At 34.6% G+C, this 18,876-nt stretch overlaps 1 protein-coding gene across 1 annotated transcript in view; it reads right to left on the reverse strand.

Moving 5' to 3' along the window:
* The window catches only part of LOC114337757 (prostaglandin reductase 1), a 78,912-nt gene that overhangs the window by 24,072 nt on the left and 35,964 nt on the right, over positions 1-18,876 (reverse strand). The window contains exon 3 of the mRNA XM_028288291.2: positions 5,049-5,228. Coding sequence (XP_028144092.1) covers positions 5,049-5,228 — 180 coding nt within the window. The remainder of the gene's footprint in view (positions 1-5,048; positions 5,229-18,876) is intronic.

Consider the following 18,876-nt stretch of genomic DNA (forward strand, 5'->3'; position numbering starts at 1 on the left):
TTTGTCGAGAGACCAACTTTACATTGGACTCCTGAAAGAGGATCACGTCACAACTTTCTCTTCGTGCAAGTGTTTCTGCAACATCGTGAGCGGTCCTCGCCCTTCCCATATTTATTTGAAGGAACTTCGTATTATATGGTTTTTGTCTGATTCCTGGTCCTAGGTGCTTTCATCCACCTTTTTTTCGTCCCTTGTGGCAGGGTCTCTCTTGAGGCCCCGCTTTTCCAGGATCAGTTTTTTATACTCCGAGAACTGTAAGCTGTCGGCTCTGTGACCGGACTTTACACATAAGGCAGAAAGTCGCCTCACTACTAATCTCGTGCCTAGTTCCCCTTGCCTTATCGGTAGCAGGAGTCCCATTTTTTTTCCCTTGCAGTCGGTTTTACTCTGCCCGAATTGTAGGCATCTGAGGCACCGCTGAGGCACATGCAGACTCTCTCGTATCTTGCACAACTTGGGTATATGTTCTCTTTCCAGCGCCTTCTTGGCTGAGATTCCGAACGGTTGTATTGCCTTCTACATTTTCCCATAGAGACGAGTTTGACGTTGTTAGGCTTCCTGCTGCCGGTATACCTCCGAACCATCTTCAGAATTTCTTCCTTTGTGACATCTTCGTCTATATCAAATATTTTCACCTGGTCCTGATAGCTCCGCACATCTTCTACTATGTTTCCCTCCGTGCGGGCCACGATAGTCTTCTTCAGGTGCTCGGCTTGTTCTTTTTCTGCCACTTCGAGGTTGAGGTCCCCGCCCCTAGTCTTCTTAGCGCTTTTGACGCTAATCCCCTCCTTCCTCGTGTCTGCACTACCCTTGATTAGCAACTCGGCGTAGGATTTTCCACCTCCCTTCACAATCAACTTCTGCGTCCCAGCGTTCGTACTAATCAGTGAGAGGTGGATGTCCATACCCACGAAGATTACTTTCAGGATTTGACTGATGTTCCTACTTCTATAGCCCCCCATTATTAAGAGTAATGGGGGATATGATAATATAATTATTCTGATCTCCAGTGTCTCCATGTCTTCCCTCAATTTCAAAAGAATTGCCAGTAGTCTCTTATCCCTGTCACCCATTTCTCTACAGGAACTATGAAAATAGTCTGACGATTTCCCCTGTTCTCTTCCTCCTGACCCTTTCTTGTAATTGTGGTCATAGTATTAAGTTAAAGGTACTTCACCTCTCCTGGGCTGTATGTACCTCCTTCACATACTACCGGTTTTTCCCTTATCAGGTCGTGGTACCTTTTTCCCTCACCGGAAAGTTCTTATTCCATGACCACTACTAAGTAGCATGCAGATTTATTCCCTCTTCCCGGTTTGGCGTCCGCATATAGATATTTTCTTCCCATTCGACTTTATAATGTCGTTTATTTTTTCAAAGCCTCTTTCACCTGAGTTCGGGACCGTTGCGATCATTTCTATCTCTCTTTCACTAAGTTTTTCGGAGAAGAACTTTCGAAGTCCATCGGTGTGGACACGCTTGCCGTCTCCTTAGTCCTTCCTTCCTCGCCGGTTTTCTCCACTTTCTATCTCGTTTCTCAATGCTAGGGTGACTTGTCTGAAAGTGCTCTCCATGTCTTCGGTGACACTCTTAAGGTTTATACATCACTCTTGATCTTGACCTTCGTGTTTGTATGGTCAGACATTAGTCTCACTAAATTATTTGTAACTCTCGTGTCTCCATTGCGCGTACCATAGTCTTATGTCGGAGTTCTCCCCCTTCTCTCTAGATCTTTTTTCCCCAAGTGAGGAGCTCCTTTGCAAGGTTGCCTCCCCTGGAAGATCCGTCTTGGTCAGGTCCCTACCCCTGACCGGATATCTTCTAAAAGAAGACCCTCTTCTTCCGAAGATTATAGTTTCCTCCTTCTTCTTTTACTCTTTGCTAAGTACTTGCCTTTTGTTCTCTTCACTACTGATGTTGATGTAGTTAATGATGTTCCATATCATCTCATTCATTCATAGTTTGTTCCAGCTGCACCACCACTGATGACTCAAACTGAAGCTATATTTTTGTGGCATCTTAATATAATTTATTATTCCCAATAAAAATAGTAAATTACTTCATGGAGTTAAATTAAAATTAAACTTAAAAAAATCACGAGTTATATTGATTTACTTTGCATAAAAAGTTTGATGTAAAATCTTAGGAGGCGGGTCTGGCATCTTTGTTTAGATATTAGGTTGGCGCCTTTTTTAGAATTTGGGTTGGCGCCTTTTTCATGAGCCAGTCCGGCCCTGATGGGATCGATCGAATTCTTTTAAAAACAATGAATAAAATTTAGTCTGTATTATCTCACATATATTTTTTTTTATTTCACAGAAACGAATATCATCAACTCTGATTAAATTAAATATTTAAAAAAATCTATAATTTGTCCATAAATGTGTGGGTCGGCAGTGCCGACCCTGCCGACTCTGACGAGCCGCCACTGTCCATTAATAATAATAATTATATCGTATTGAATTTTTGTCGGGGACATCCTTTTGTATTGTACCGGTGTCAATTCTATCTGTGCTTTAGGTAACTAGTGTCGATGTAGGGGACCCAGGGAAACCGACGGTTCAAGCAGTAATTGATTTGACCTGGTGCTTTATTAGTCTTTTTTTACCTAATGCTCCTTTCACTTCAGTTATTGTCGGAAACTTTTTCCTTTGCAGTTTGCTTATTTTTCACCTTTCTGTCTCAATGTTTTTCCTTAAAATGCCTTCACCATCCTCTTAGTATTTCGTGCTTTTCTGTCATATTCTGTGTGTATTCTCTCTTCCTAGTCTTTATTTACTTTTATGTATTGAGATAGAGAGTCTTAGCAGTTTAAAACCAAAATTTAAAATTTATAACCGATCAAAATCGTTTAGGAATATGTGTCAGATTTCAAATTTTAAATTTGGTTGGTAGAATAGTCTTCAAAAAAATAATACGAATAAAAAAAAAGTTTATGACCTAAACTTTGAAAAATTTAGAGTAGCTCTCTGTTTGTCTTAGTCACAACATTTACCTTTATTTGTAAATAAAACTATTGCAACTATGTAAAAAATTCTAAGTAAGTACTCAAGTTTTCAATTATTCTGCTATAGTAAGCATAAGTAAAATTTTGATATTTTTAAATAGCGCGTGTAATTAGGAGTATCCTGTTTGAATAAATAGTAGAGTGTTTATTTTAAGTTTAAAGTGCATAGGTAGCATAATCAAACATAATTTTTTTACTTGTGGAATTTTTGTTTGTATCTTATTCTTTATGCAAAATATATGTCCTTGTCTACCGCCAGGAATTCCAATAACTAAAAAGTAACAAAAAAGTTGGAAAAGAAAGTTTTTTTTCTGCTACAAAGCTCTGCTACAATTACGTAACCGACGATATGAACAGATGAAACGAATAACATTGTTGTTTGAAGTAGCAACAAGCATGTCTATATTTATATTCAAGCAGACTACATTAATAATTCCTAAGGTATAAGGCACATAGAGGGAATAATTTGAATCAACAATGTCGGTTCACAGTTTTGCATTTCGGCAAAAAAGGAGTTGTCAGAAGAATTCGACTATATTTTCCAGCAAAAAATACAATATTTATTTGTCATTACTTTATTTAAGATTTGGCATCAACTTGCGAACTGGCACTGGAAACATAATGAAAAGCATGAACTTTTAATAACAATTAATGTGAATTATTACTTCCAGAAGAGATAAAGGGGTCAATTGATATTGTATACGTGATATTTCTTTCGATATAGACAGGGTGTAATAGAAAAGTATTTCACAGTTAGCGATACAATAACTTTTGAAGTATAATAAAAAACAACGCCTGAAACACTGTAGACGACAACGTCTGCGACTATAGACTGATAAGTCTTACTAGCCAAACCTTCTAGATAAAGTACATAGAATGGTTTTAAAAACTAGTTGGGAACTGGATAAGCACTTTTTTACTTAATGTGTTGGCTACAGAAGCGCAAATATGTTTTTGTCGTTTTTATTAATTAAGAAAATGCATTCAATCAAGTACAACATGACAAGTTAGAAAGAACAAAAAATACGAGTCGATAGTGATAGAAAAATCATACAAACGTCCAACAACATCCATTCTAATTAATGAAAAGGTGATAGAGCAAAGTATGATCTTAAAAAGATTTCCTACTCTCCCCATTTTTGTTTGTTCTACAATTTGATATAATCTTTATTAAGCATACTCTCCATATTATGGCTTGGAATATCATATATAAATTTCTAATGGTATAAACGTCGTATGTTTATGTTTATTAATCTTCTTCAGATAATTATTTTATTCTAATTCTATTGATTTTATTCAATTGGTAACTTTTTGTGGAGTCTGTAGCGCTTGAAAATATAGACAATAAAATTTCTACCGAAGAATATGAATTTTCATGGACCGAATGTAGAGGTGAGAAATTAGCAAAAAATGTGAAATTATAAAATCTAATAAAGTTAAAGATTCAATGAAGGGAAAAACCTAAAAGCTGGGAATGTTCTGTCTTAGGGTGTGTTCACTACGCAGACCAATGGATTGAATCCTCGCTCCGACCCTTGCTCTCTGGTATTTATATTCGTGAATTCTCGCATTTAAAATGATGTATTTATTTTACATAGCGATCGAAACTATATTATCGATCGCTATGTAAAATAAATACATTATTTTAAATGCGAGAATTCACGAATATAAATACCAGGGAGCAAGGGTCGGAGCGAGGATACAATCCATTGGTCTCCGTAGTGAACAAACCATTAGCGTTCTAAGAGAGTGACCTGAAAGTTTATAAGAGCTCCTTAAAAGTGAAGATATTACAGTAACCTACATGACTAAGTAACCAATGAAAAAGATGAAGGAATAAATCAGAAAATAAAAGGTAAATTTTAATTTTGTAATGATCCCCTAGTTTTGTTTCGCTTCGTTATTTCGCTTCGCTTGTCTTCGTTATTTATCAATAATCTCTTGCATTTGTATGGAGCAACAATTTTTTATTTATTTAACTCTGGTCTAATATAAATTTCACTGCATTACATACTAACCTTAATTAAATTCATTTACTTACCCTGGCATTCCAAGAACTCCAAGAGCAAGTGATATTGGCAGCTCTCCAAGATCTGGGATCAAAAATGGAGGAAATGTGATACCAGCCCGTTCGCCAGCTGCAACTGTGTGAGTTTGCCAACCAAAATAGCCCACAACGTATTTACCTGGAGGATACTTTGGATTTTTGCTTTCCACTATTCTGAAATATAAAATAATCATTATTTTTATTTCAATAGAACAATATAAACACATACATAAAATTAACAACATAATAATAGTAATACTACGAAATAATAAGTATGAGTTGTTACAACTAATTATGAATGGTAACATCTAAGAAAAAAGTGTCTTGGTAGACGACAAATATCCTGGCTGAAAACATTCGCGACTGGAGCGTGTTAAATACACAGAGGCTTTTAAGAAAAGAAGAAGATATAGACGAATTTGCAATGGTTATAGCCAACCTTCATTAGTAGAGTCGGCACTAAAAGAAGAAAAAGATATAAAACATAATATCCAAGCTATAAACCAACCACCACTAATAATAACAATATTGTGTAAAAATATTATGCTTTTTTACTTTATCGTACTACATACATAGTACAGTATAATATTACTTTATCGTACTACACACGTCGCCTTAGTACTATAACTTGATAACTCCAAAATTGACGTTTTTCACAAGATGTATTTTATTTGCCTCCATATTGTGTAAAAACTTAATAAATCGCTCCAAACGGGTTTAGTATTTATTTATGATTGACAAAAGTTGATAAAACTCAAATGCCCCTAATATTCAGTGCTAAAACTTGACAAGATAAGTCATCAAGCTATTGTTTACTCGAAATAATCGTGAATACGACATACACTGAATGCTACAACTAGATAACTCTAGTTATCTAGTTGTAGCACGTGTTTTTCCGAAACTATTGAGTTTACCACGTATTGCTATCTGTTTATTTGATTCATGTTAATGCAAAAATTCGAGAATTGTTAGCAGATCTAGCAACCCCCATCGCAGAGGGCTAATTTTCACCAAAATAATGCTTAAAAAATTAGTTTTGTTAAAAACTTCACTTAGATGCCACTTGCCACGACATGCGACATTACCAAATTTTAACATTATGGTAGTGCTAAAAGTTCATAACTTTAATTTTTCATGTTATTTTCCATATTGGAAAACAAATTTGCACCGTATTCCTAAATATATCAGTAGCCAAAAAATTAAGAAACAGTATTTTAGAGCTGCAGGGTGAATTCCGTATTTACCAACATCATGGTAGCAGCACAAATATCTTTAAAATTTTTAAACCCGTTTATCTCAGAACTACTAATTTCGAGTTATCAAGTTATAGTATTAAGGCGACGGTATAGTATAATAGATAAAGTTATAGGATCGTGCAAAAAAATTTTCAGGTTTCACTTTTTTTCGACGTTTTGAGACTCCCTGAGTCTAAAAAGCAAATAAAAAACATGTCGGAAGTATGTACGTACGTATTTATGTAAGTACGTACGTATGTACGTATATCGCCACCGCCCAGCAAAAACTACCGGACCGATTTCGATGAAATTCGGTATGAGTAAGTTTAAGAGAATTTTGTCGAGAAACTAAGCTTTAAAAAAAACCTCTCAAAGGTACCTAATCGATAGGTAAATAGAAATACGGAATTTGACATTTCCAAATTCAAAATGGCGGCCAACATGGCCGACCGTCCACCGACACATTTCCATACCTATCTGAAAACTTGTTTAAGATAAGTTTAATTTGAAAAAGTTGTTATACAGGGTGAATCATGAGGAACTGTACATACTCCTACCTCGTATAGAGGCCCCTATGGGGAATAACAAATGACCATTAAAAAGTGTCTGCTCCCATTGTTTAATAATATACAGGGCGTTTTCGCATTTTGACAGAAATTTATATTCGTCATAATTTTTGAACGGTCAGATCGATGTGTCTCTTATTTTGGTCAATCGTTACACTATTATCACTTAATCAACTGATTTATTCAAACTAGAAAAAAATCAGGCCCGGCTTTAAAAAATTAGTTCGTTTGGGTCTTAGAAAAAATTTCACCCTGTGTACGCTTTTTGAAAACTCTAATATTAATTTTACAAATTAAACAAATAGGCAATTAAAGTGGCATATTTTCCCCCACGATTACTTAATTTTTTATAAAAAAATCAAATTTGAATATGAATTAAAAATTTGGTAAAGTGAACCATATATTTAAAAAAAAATTAACTTTTATTACAAGAATTAATTTTTTTAAACAAATATTTGATTTTTGTTACCACCCAATCAAATTATTTATTGAAACTAGCAAAAAATCAGGTCCGGCTTTAAAAAGTTAGTTCGTTTGGGTCTTAGAAAAAATTTCACCCTGTATACGCTTTTTGAAAACTCTAATATGAATTATACAAATTAGACAAATATTCAATTAAAATGGCATATTTTCCCCCCACGATTACTTAATTTTTTATTAAAAAATCAAATTTGTCAAAATCGCAATTTTACCATAAAAATAAAAAAAATTAAACAACGTTTTTGTTAAAATTAAAAGTTTTACCATTTTTTTTTCTATAACACGTCTAGATCTAAAACTCCCCATAACACTTCTCTTTGGACTCTATAGTTTAACATAGACGTGATCAAACAGATAAATTTTAAATTTTTTCACTTAATTTTTGCGATTTAACTTTGAAATTCACGAAGCTGCACCTTTTTATTTTTAAAAATTCATAAATTTTACGAGAAGAAGACTGAAAGTCTACAACAATTATCATAGTCTTCACAATGGTGCTTCACAAAGAGATATGTGCTGTAGAAATTTCAGAAAAAAAATTTTTAAATGGAACGTTGTAGCGAGTTAAACCGTGATTTCATCTTTTTTTTTTTTCATTTTTAGGTTAAAATTCCGATTTTGACAAATTTGATTTTTTAATAAAAAATTAAGTAATAGTGTGGGGAAAAAATAAATATGCCATTTTAATTGCCTATTTGTCTAATTTGTAAAATTCATATTAGAGTTTTCAAAAAGCGTATACAGGGTGAAATTTTTTCTAAGACCAAAACGAAATAATTTTTTAAATCCGGGCCTGATTTTTTTCTAGTTTGAATAAATCAGTTGATTGGGCGGTAACATAAATTAAATACTTGTTCAAAAAAAATTAATTTTTGTAATAAAAGTAAATTTTTTTAAATATATGGTTCACTTTACCAAACTTTTAATTATTATTCATAGTCAAATTGGATTTTTTTATAAAAAATTTAGTAATCATGTGGGGAAAAAATAAATATACCATTTTAATTGCCTATTTGTCTAATTTGTAAAATTCATATTAGAGTCTTCAAAAAGCATATACAGGGTGAAATTTTTTCTAAGACACAAACGAACTAATTTTTTAAAGCCGGACCTGATTTTTTTCTAGTTTGAATAAATCAGTTGATTCGGTGGTAATAGTGTAACGATTGACCAAAATAAGAGACAAATCGATTTGACCGTTCAAAAATTATGACGAATATAAATTTCTGTCAAAATGCGAAACTCGCCCTGTATATTATTAAACAGGGGGAGCAGATACTTTTTAATGGGCATTTGTTATTCCCCATAGGAGCCTCTATACGAGGTAGGAGTATGTTGTACAGTTCCTGCTGACTCACCCTGTATAGCATAAAGATGGGGCTATAAGAAGAATATTATTGTTTTTCAGAAAAAGTTATGAGTTGCCTATATTTAGGGGGTCAAAATTTGACATAACTTTGAACAAGATTTTCTCAAAAATGGCTTCAAGGAATTTGTTTATTTTTTGATATAATTTTGATATCTTATCGGTAAATTGAATGACATTATTCAGATTCCTTAACTCCCCATATGAGGGGAGTTATGAATTTTTTATAAAAAAATATTTGAGTGCCCGTAACTTCCTTTGTAATAGAAACTAAAATTTGCAATTTTGCAGACATATATGGTACTTTTTTATCTATTATCACAATAAATCTTACCCAAAATATGGTTTCTGGTTGAACCGGAAATGAAAAAAAAAATCTTATTTTTTTTAGATAATCCCTGTATATTTTTACATATTTTGAAAGAATGCAAAATTACCTTTCCAATGACATTAAACTCGTTGCTGTAGCTCAAAAACTCGAAAAGTTACAGTAAATAGAAATTTTGCTATAATCATGCGTGTGTCCTCTCTCACGAGATAGTAGCAGAACATTATTATAGGGCAGTCAATGAGGGTATTTGGCTCCGAATTCTATCCTACTACATCAATGTACTTGATATTTTCACAGTAAGTAGGGAATAGCTCAAGAAACAAAATCTACCCTATATACTATGGCGCTTTTATCTTGGGGCGGTTCCCACCCTTCAAGGGGATGGAAAATTTGTTGGTCAAAATAAGCACGGAAGTGGCTAGAGAACCTATTTCTAAGCAAAAACTGGTCTATACTTTTTTTTGAGAACTCAATACTTTTGAGTTATTCGTAGTTGAAAATTGGCCATTTTCATTAAAAAATAATACCTTTTCGGACGGTTTTTTGTGAATACCTTAAAAACTATGCATCGAATGTTCTATTTATAATACAAAAAGATATATGGTAGGTGAAAAGAGTTTGTTTTCTGGTGCATGCCCAAATTGGTGTATTAAACTTGAAATAAGAGAGGGACTGTAGTAGGTTTTAGGTGTATAATACTACCAACGCCTTTTTTAGAGTTTGAAAAGGCCATTAAAGCTAGTGTTGCCACGAGACGAGACGAGACGAGACTTTCACTTAGTCTCGTCTCGTCTCGTTAACTCGAGACGAGACTAAGTTAAAGTCTCGTCTCGACCTAATGCAGTCTCGTCTCGTCTCGTCTCGTCTCGTATGGTCTCGTATGGTCTCGTCTAGTCTCGTCTAGTCTCGCCCAGTCTCGACTAATGATTTTTATTTCATTCCCACATTTCCACGTATGAAGTACAAATTGTCATATTCTCCGAAAACCCGCACAATCTGTTTCTATGCTTTATGGCGGAAGCACCCGCTAGAGACCGTCTTAAATTGCATCAATAATGCAAAGTATATTGTAAATTCTTCTCAACCTTCCTAATGCGACTGGCCTGTACTTGCAATTACTCACTGGTCTGGCCCTTTGGCGGTAGGTCATAAACCACACCAGCTTGCAGATGTTGCAGATGGGAATTTCCCAGGATAGTTTATGTTTCTGTTTCCTGTGTTTCGTCTACCTGATAATTCGATGACTAACCGCATGGGTCCTTCTCTCTTAGCTACTTCTTATCTTTTGGGTTCAAGTCTCAGTCTGTTTTTAGCTCTTGCAATCGCAACAATTTTTCAATCAGCGAATGCGAGTGCGAATACGTCGAATACGCGTGTTACATATTGATTGTAAGCATTTTTAATGTGTTTTACAACTACGGTATATATATTGTATTGTGTAGAGTGAATTACAACAATGAAACGAAGTGCCAGGATTGAATCAACCACTGTAAAACGTGCAAAACCACTAGTTGGAGACGAAGCTGCAGACGAGATTCTCGAAGAACAAGATCCATATTGTGCTAGTGATGACAGTGACAAAGACAAAGATTTTGTCCCAGAGGAATGTGAAACCACGAGCATGTCGTCCAGTTCTCAGTCATCAGTTTTTCCGGAAGATGAATCTTACTCCAGTGCTTCTACATCACGTGTTAATGCCAACTCGCAATCAGAAAAATTTAAAAATCTCTTCGCCTATTTGCACAACAATTTGAACCAAAAATATGCAGAGTGTAAATTATGTAAACTGCAGGGCAAAAATGTTCAGTTAAAAATGAAACAATCAAACACGAGTGGATTAAAGAAGCATTTACGAGCTCGACACAAGAAGGAATTTTCTCAACTATATCCTGCCGACAACACACATGGAAGAGGCATAAATGCAGCAGCATCGACATCGGCTATCAAACAGCAAACAATCTCCAATATGTTTCGGAGTTCTCAGCATCAGGTAAGCCAATGTTGCCTTTCTTTTTTTTTCGTATCCTTACTATTTGATTTTCTAATTAACGGTAACTAGTCACGGCCTCATCGTCTCTGCATAAAAATTCAAAAATTATTAAAAATACATAATATCAATTGCCACGTAAGTCTGTAAATTCAAAAAGTCAACAAATTTTATTATTTTATTTTACGTTTATCGATTATTCAGAATGTTCGGTTTAGGCACTTGGCAACTTCGTTATTTTAAAAAGAACACCATGTACTTACATATATTGGGTAATTCCGGGGGAGATGACCACATTTTCAAAAGTGCCAATATTTTCTTTAATACGCTTAATTAATTAAGTTATAAAATAGCAAACTACGCAAACTTTATTGCACATTTCATAAACAAAATCAGAATTCTAAAAAACAACACATAGTATTCAATAAAAAAACATAAACAAAACGTTCTAATGGTCCAACTAACCCAACCGTTAAGGGTTACATGAACCACCATATACGGTCTAGTTGGACCACCTAGGGTGAGACGGACCCCAAACAGTTTTTGGTAAAACAGGGTAGACACTTTTTTCTCAAAATAATTTTCCCTGACTTTTCCAGACTCTCTCTTCCAGACGATTTTTCAACTTTTCCCTGACTCAATGATAATATTTTTACAAGGGTTGGCAAATATAATGATATTTATATAAACATCGATATAACATTATACATACTTAAAGAATATTTTTGATAAATATCTGACATTTTATATCCAAACTAATATGATTGTGTACGCAGTGTAACGTAACAAAAAAAATTCAAGAAATAAAGCAAATTTAAGACTTAACCTTAACTTAACTTAAGCACGTAAGAATCTAAAGCAAAAATTTCTAGTTTACCTTAAAAACAGAAATTTGATAGAAGTTTAACAAGTAAAAATTTATAATTTTGAAGTATAAATTTCCAGTTTAGTTTAAAAGTGTATAATAGTTTAGTTGTTGAAAAGTTATTAAAAGTTCCGACTTTAAAAGTAGAAATTTCGTCTTTAAAACTGAAATTTCTAATTGAGTTTAATGACAGGAAATACTAGTTGTTTAAAAACAGAAATTTGTATTTTAGTTAACTTTAAAAAGTCATTATCAGATGTTTAGAAATGAAGTGTGTAGTTTAAGTTTAAATGTAAACATTGCTAGTTGTTTTAAAATGGCAATACCTAGTTTAGTTTAAACCAAAAAATTCTAGTTCAAAGGCAAAGTAGAAACTTCTATTTATTTTTACAAGTAATGTAGTAACTACTCTTCTTGCATATTTCATACACGAAGCTTCCTTAATTATTGTTCAAGGTACACTATACATGACGCAATTTTTTGATGCTAGTTTCATCAAACTGCATGTAGCCGTTTCGTCGGAAAAAAATCGAGAACCTAACGATATGCATTGGCGCCTATATGGGCCATTCGATCTTTGTCAGGTCGTAACTCCGTTTGAAGTGCGGCGAAAATTAATTCGGTCTGCCGGATTTTGTCACTTATCACTCGATATCTCGAAAACGAGGACTCAAATGAAAAACTTCGTCCCTTACAAAATTGTAGCCCGAAGGCTTCCGATGACAACGGTGCATTATTTACATTTTTTGTACAAGTAATAACCTAGGTACCCACCTAAGTTAGAGGTACCTACCCATTTACTAGTAAATGGCAATTAATAGATGTACGTTATAGTAGCAAATGCGTTCGCAAACCCTTATTCGCACACCTGTATTCACTTTTCAATTAGTTTGGATTTTATAAATGGAAACAGAACCATTGTCAAACGCTTTAAAGTTCCTTATCACTCTAAAAGTTGGCCGCTATAACAAACATCACTGCTGTTATTCATAGGAATTTTTCATTCAAATATTTATAACCGTTGCTACGACTAATTTGCAATAGTAATTATGTTGGTAACTGTTACTACAATAGATCCTAACCAGTACTATCCAAATTGCGCTCACAACAACAAGCAATTAGCATCATTTACTGCAACGTAATGCACTGAAGTAATGTAGTACCTTCTCTTCTTTGGTATTTCATTCTGTAATACACGAAACTTCCTAAATTATTGTATATTCCACTCCACCACTTTAATAGGAAGGCAGTTTTTATACAAAAACAGTAGAAACAAATTACAATTTGCTTGCTACAAATTTGCGCCACAAATTTCTCACACATTTTTTTCCGTGTAGTTTTAATAATAATTCTTAATTTGCAATACCCAACTGTATGACTGTAAAATGAAAGCAACATTTATGCTCTGTGCAACGCTGATGTGCTCACTTTTTAACGTTTCTTCATTCATTTCCAAGGTGTTTCGATGTTACAATTAGGAAGGGTCTGTAAGCGTAATTTTTCCCAAAAAAACCGGTAAAACGGTAAAAGTTAGTAGACCCTATCTTCCACGTATGCTTATCAGAGCCTGAATAAAATTCAACGAGCAACTGAAAACTGAAATAACATGTAGGGTGCACAGCCCCAACCCGAAATTCTGTACAGTCAAAAATACAGGGTGTCCCTGAAATAAGCGGCATAAATTTAACCACAGATTCTATGGACCAAAATAAGTCGATTGAAGCCAATTTATCTGTATACAAAGTTGCTTCGTTTGGCCGTGAGAGGGCGCCAAAGTTTATTTTTGTTTTTAGTTTTTCTGTAATAATTCATACGCGGATCGTTAGATTTAGATGAAAATGAAACTAGATACCTGGATACTGCTTAAGATGCTCTAACATCTGATATGCATATCAAGGTCATTTCGATGCGATAAGGGTATAAACCACCCCCACCCTAACAGAAACCGTGGTATAACTTTTTTATGGATTGGACATTCCAGTCAATATTTTTTCTGGTAAAATAGCAACCTATTCTGCATGTTTTTTGTCTCCTACAAAAAATTAATATCTGCAGCCGTTTTCGAGATAAAAAATATTTTAGTAATCGCAACCCCAAATTTTGTAGTATCAAAAATTTTTTTTTGCTCATTTGAAAAAAGGGAAACGCAGGTTTAGATTCCTTGGACCAAAATAAGTACATTTTACTTATAAGAATTTTGTCTTAAAATGCTTCGTTTGTCCGTGAGAGGGCACAAAACTTAGAAATTTTCGTTATAAATTCCAATAGGTCTCACAGAAAAACCAAGCATTTTTCGACAAAAATTTATTGAATGAAATCAACTTATTTTAGTCCAAGGAATTTGTGTCTGCGTTTTCCTATTTCGAAATGAGCCAAAAAAAAAATTTTAGGTACTGCCAAATTCGGGGTTGCGATTACTAAAATATTTTTTATCTCGAAAACGGCTGCAGATATTCATTTTTTGTAAGAGACAAAAAACATGCGGAATAGGTTGGTATTTTACCAGAAAAAATAATGACTGGAATGTCCAATCCATAAAAAAGTGACACCACGGTTTCTGTTACGGTGGGGGTGGTTTATATCCTTATCGCATCGAAATGACCTTGATATGCATATCAGATATTAGAGCATCTTAAGCAGTATCCAGGTACCTAGTTTCATCTAAATCTAACGATCCGCGTATGAATTATTACAGAAAAACTAAAAATAAAAATAAACTTTGGCGCCCTCTCACGGCCAAACGAAGCAACTTTGTATATAGATAAATTGGCTTCAATCGACTTATTTTGGTCCATAGAATCTGTGGTTAAATTTATGCCGCTTATTTCAGGGACACCCTGTATATCTATTCTTTAAAATATGAACAATTTGATTCGGTGTAACTTTCGTTTGAAGCTTTTTTAATTTTTTTACGGGAACGCAGTTTTAGCACGATCCGTCTTAAGTGCCCCAACCTGTATGTTTGTCATGTTTGAACTCCAAAAAATTGGTCTTTAACATATTTATTTGGTTTATTGTTTACAGTTTGGTAGCGCGTGCGCACCCATCAGTCAACCTGAATTTGATGAGCTGGTTGTAGAGTGGATAGCTGTCAAATACCTTCCTTTTAATTTTTTTGAAGACGATTTCTCCCAAAAGCTTTTTGGCTACTTAAATAAACAACTGGTGTATCCCAAACGTACGAGCCTTAAGATAAAAGCTATGGATCGATTTAATAAAATGCAAGAGAGTGTAATAAGGATTATGAATGCCAATAGTTCAAAAGTCTCTTTCACAATAGACGGATGGGCATCTGTAGCCAATAAATCGTTCTACGGGATAACCGCTCACTATGTAGACGATAATTATACGCTCCAGTCTCTGGTGATTGACTTTGTACCATCACACGGACACCACACAGGACGGGATATAGCTCAGTTCTTTTATTCAACTTTAAAAAAGTACAACATTGTTGAAAAGCTTCAAGGCATTACAGTCGATAACGCCGCCTCTAATACCCGATTTATGCACGAATTATCTCAAATAATGGCCGACGATGTTAATGTGAAATTTGATCCTGTTGATCAACATTTCAGATGTTTCGCTCACATATTAAATCTTGCTGTCCAAGACATACTGAAGTTAATACGAGACGAGCCCAAAAATGATTATGACGATTATGGGGAAGATGGTGGATCTGAGTCTGATCAAGAAGAAGATGCGGGTGAAAAACAAAAACCGTTGAGTAAGTTGCGAACATTATTCCTAAAAATAAAACGAAGTGAACAGTGGCAAAACAAATTTAAAAGTTGTTGCGACGTAACGAACATTAAATGTTTAGCAACAAATGTGGATGTTTCCACTAGGTGGAATTCCACCAATGACATGTTGGCTGTTGCAATTAAACTGAAACCGGCATTAAATGCCCTATGCGAGAACAATGCCGAATTAAGTTCGTTAAAAATACGTGAGGATGACTGGGCAATATTTTCCCAAATCCAGAAAATATTGAAATATTTTAAATCACTGTCTGTGTTACTGAGTGCAGAAGAATATGTCACGCTGCCGTTGGTGGTAATTGGTTTCAATATGTTACTTGACAAACTAGAAGAAGAAATTTTCGCTCTAGACTCCAAAGAAAATAGAACATCAGTGGATGAAATGATACTGCTCGCTTTCCAGCCAGCTCGTAATAAATTAATTAAGCACTATACCAAAGCCAATTGGATATATTGCGTGGTATTACTGTTAGATCCTCGACACAAAAAAGAAACTTTCTATTTGACAGATTGGGGCAAGGAATTACTTAATTCGTCGATGCAGAAATTTGAAGAAATTTATAAGAATGAATATTATGCACCAGAGTTTAAAAGTAATTCCACTCAGACTACCGAACATTCCACTAGAGAAGAGGATGAAGATTTTGATTTATGTTGTCTTTTTGAAATGAAAAATCAAAAATCTGCGGAGAGCACATGGCGTAACGAAATAGATGCGTATTTCAATAGCCCGAGAGCCCCCAGAGATGCGAACATTTTGCAATGGTGGAATCAAAATGCTTCTACATATCCAACGTTGTCGAAAATGGCTCGAGATTATTTTAGTATTACTGCTACAAGTGTGCCAGCGGAGAGACTTTTTTCGCGAGCCGGATTAACTATTCGAAAACATAGAAATAGATTGAGTGCGGACTCGGCTAGATGCCTTTTATGTATTAATTCATGGTGCAACAATAAGTTGTACAAGTCTATTAAAGAAAATGAATAACTTTTTATAACCAGAATTGTTCCTTTTATAGGTAGATGTAGGCATTATTAATAAGTACTTAATTATGTTAATTACTCATTATACTACTTATAAATTTATTTTTTTGAGATTAATGTTACTTTTTTTAGAATGTGTGATTCTGTTGTTTCATCGGCCATTTTGTACAAAATAAAATTTTCGTCTTTATTGTATTGTTTCGTTTTAAGTACAAAGCCATACCTAACACAAATAAAAGAATGTGTGACAACTGTAAATGCAAGCCTCTGCGGAGGATTTTTTCTTGCAGCGCAAATAAACTTTAACCGGAAAAATAATTTTTTCTGCGATCAGTATGATAAATCACTCATTCCGTGGTTGCTAATAAATCAGAAATTATAGGCTGTGCAATATCAACGCAATAAAGAAATAGGCGCAACGCGCAAACGTGCAGAAAAGTGCTTCGTATAGGTAAGTGCAGCATTATGTACTGAAGCACACCTTGACCTTGAGCAAGGAGTCATTTTGACGTACGAATCCATGTTTGGAAAACGATGCGTTTTCCTCGACTTTCCCGAAGGACTAGTGCGCCAAAATGACTCCTTATTCAAGGTGTGCTTTATAAAATTTTTATCTATTTTGCATATTTACAGTTCACCTTAGTTGAATTTTATTTATCCGCCACGCCACACTTGATTTTTCAATCATAATGCTACATTCAATTGTTGTTACAGTGCAGATCTTGATTGAGTTGAAGAGATACACGTATTTATTGAAAACTTCAAGACTAAATTGAGAGTCTCGTCGAGACTCTCGTTTGGTCTCGTCGAGACTCTCGTTTGGTCTCGTCGAGCCTCTCGTTTGGTCTCGTCGAGACTCTCGTTTGGTCTCGTCGAGACTCTCATTTGGTCTCGTCTCGCCGAGACGAGACTTTCGTTGGGTCTCGTCTCGTCGAGACTAGGCGAGACGAGACTGAACCACGGTCTCGTCTCGAAAAGTCGAGACGAGACGAGACGAGACGAGACTAGTCTCGGTCTCGACGGCATCACTAATTAAAGCGAGCACCGTTAAATGTCGGTTACATTCAAACTAAGCGAAGTATGGTGCAAAAAATATATGACTAATGTACTTTAAGGAAAAATGAGAAGTACATACATTTAACCCCTCATCCACCAGAACTTAAATGCATTGTTTTTCTTCTGCAATACCGTTTAATACAGTGTTATTTCTACTTTTAAAAAGTTGAACGGGTTTAAAATGAATGATTTTTGTAAAAAATGTGATCAAATTTTAAAATGCATTTTTAAATTTTCTTAAAAATCTTCATTTTTCTTCATGTAATTCGAAAATAAAAATGTTCCACCCCCGAGAAGTGGTGGAAACCGCCCCCATGATAAAGCGCCATAGTATATAGGATAGATTTTGAATTAGGAGATTGGGCTACTCCCAAAACTTCATTAAAATCCATGCAGTAGGATAGAATTCGGAGGTAATATCTTGTTCTTAATCTCGCGCATTGACTGGCGTAATAGAATTAGAATGAAATGCAAATATTGTAAACTATTAATTTCTCAGAAAAATGAACTAATTTGAAATGAAATTATGACTATATTGGTAGGGGAGCAAAGTATGCTAAATGTGCAGTCACTCAAGCGCTTTGGTGACCTATTGGGTTGTGATTATTAGGTTTTAAAACCAAAAAAAGTTAAGTAAAGTTTTCCATTTTAGTGGGGACTTGTCCATTTTAAATTTAATTTTCCATTTCCAATAATCGTTTTTTTAGATTATACCGACATCTATCCATAATTCGAAAAAATGTTTCGAATAAAAGTTACTTAATTTTATGTAAGGAATTCAAATTTGCAATAAAAATTAGGGCTCATTTAAGATTTTAAAGTAACTCCCACCCCATCTCCGTGGGGGTTCGTGTTTGGTGCCATTCGATTGATTTTTCAAAAATATTGAATAAGTGTATTTTTCAGTTTTTCGACCTGCTGTTCATTTCGCGAAATAGCGCGGGATATCGCGGGATTAAAATATTAAATTTACCTCCCACCCCTCTCCGTGAGAAGTCGTGTTTGGTATCATTCGATAGATTTTTGAAAAATATTGAGTACCTACGTATTTTTTAGTTTTTCGATCTGTCATTCATTTCGCGAAATATTCGCTTTTTTCTTGTGAAACTTTGGGACTAAAAAGCCGTTTATTTACGCCCCGCTCAAATTGTCAGATTTTTGAAATATACACTGTTTTGCATGTACTTAAGGTGA

This window comes from Diabrotica virgifera, chromosome 5 (assembly GCF_917563875.1).
Source record: "Diabrotica virgifera virgifera chromosome 5, PGI_DIABVI_V3a".
In the NCBI taxonomy this organism is placed as follows: domain Eukaryota; kingdom Metazoa; phylum Arthropoda; class Insecta; order Coleoptera; family Chrysomelidae; genus Diabrotica; species Diabrotica virgifera.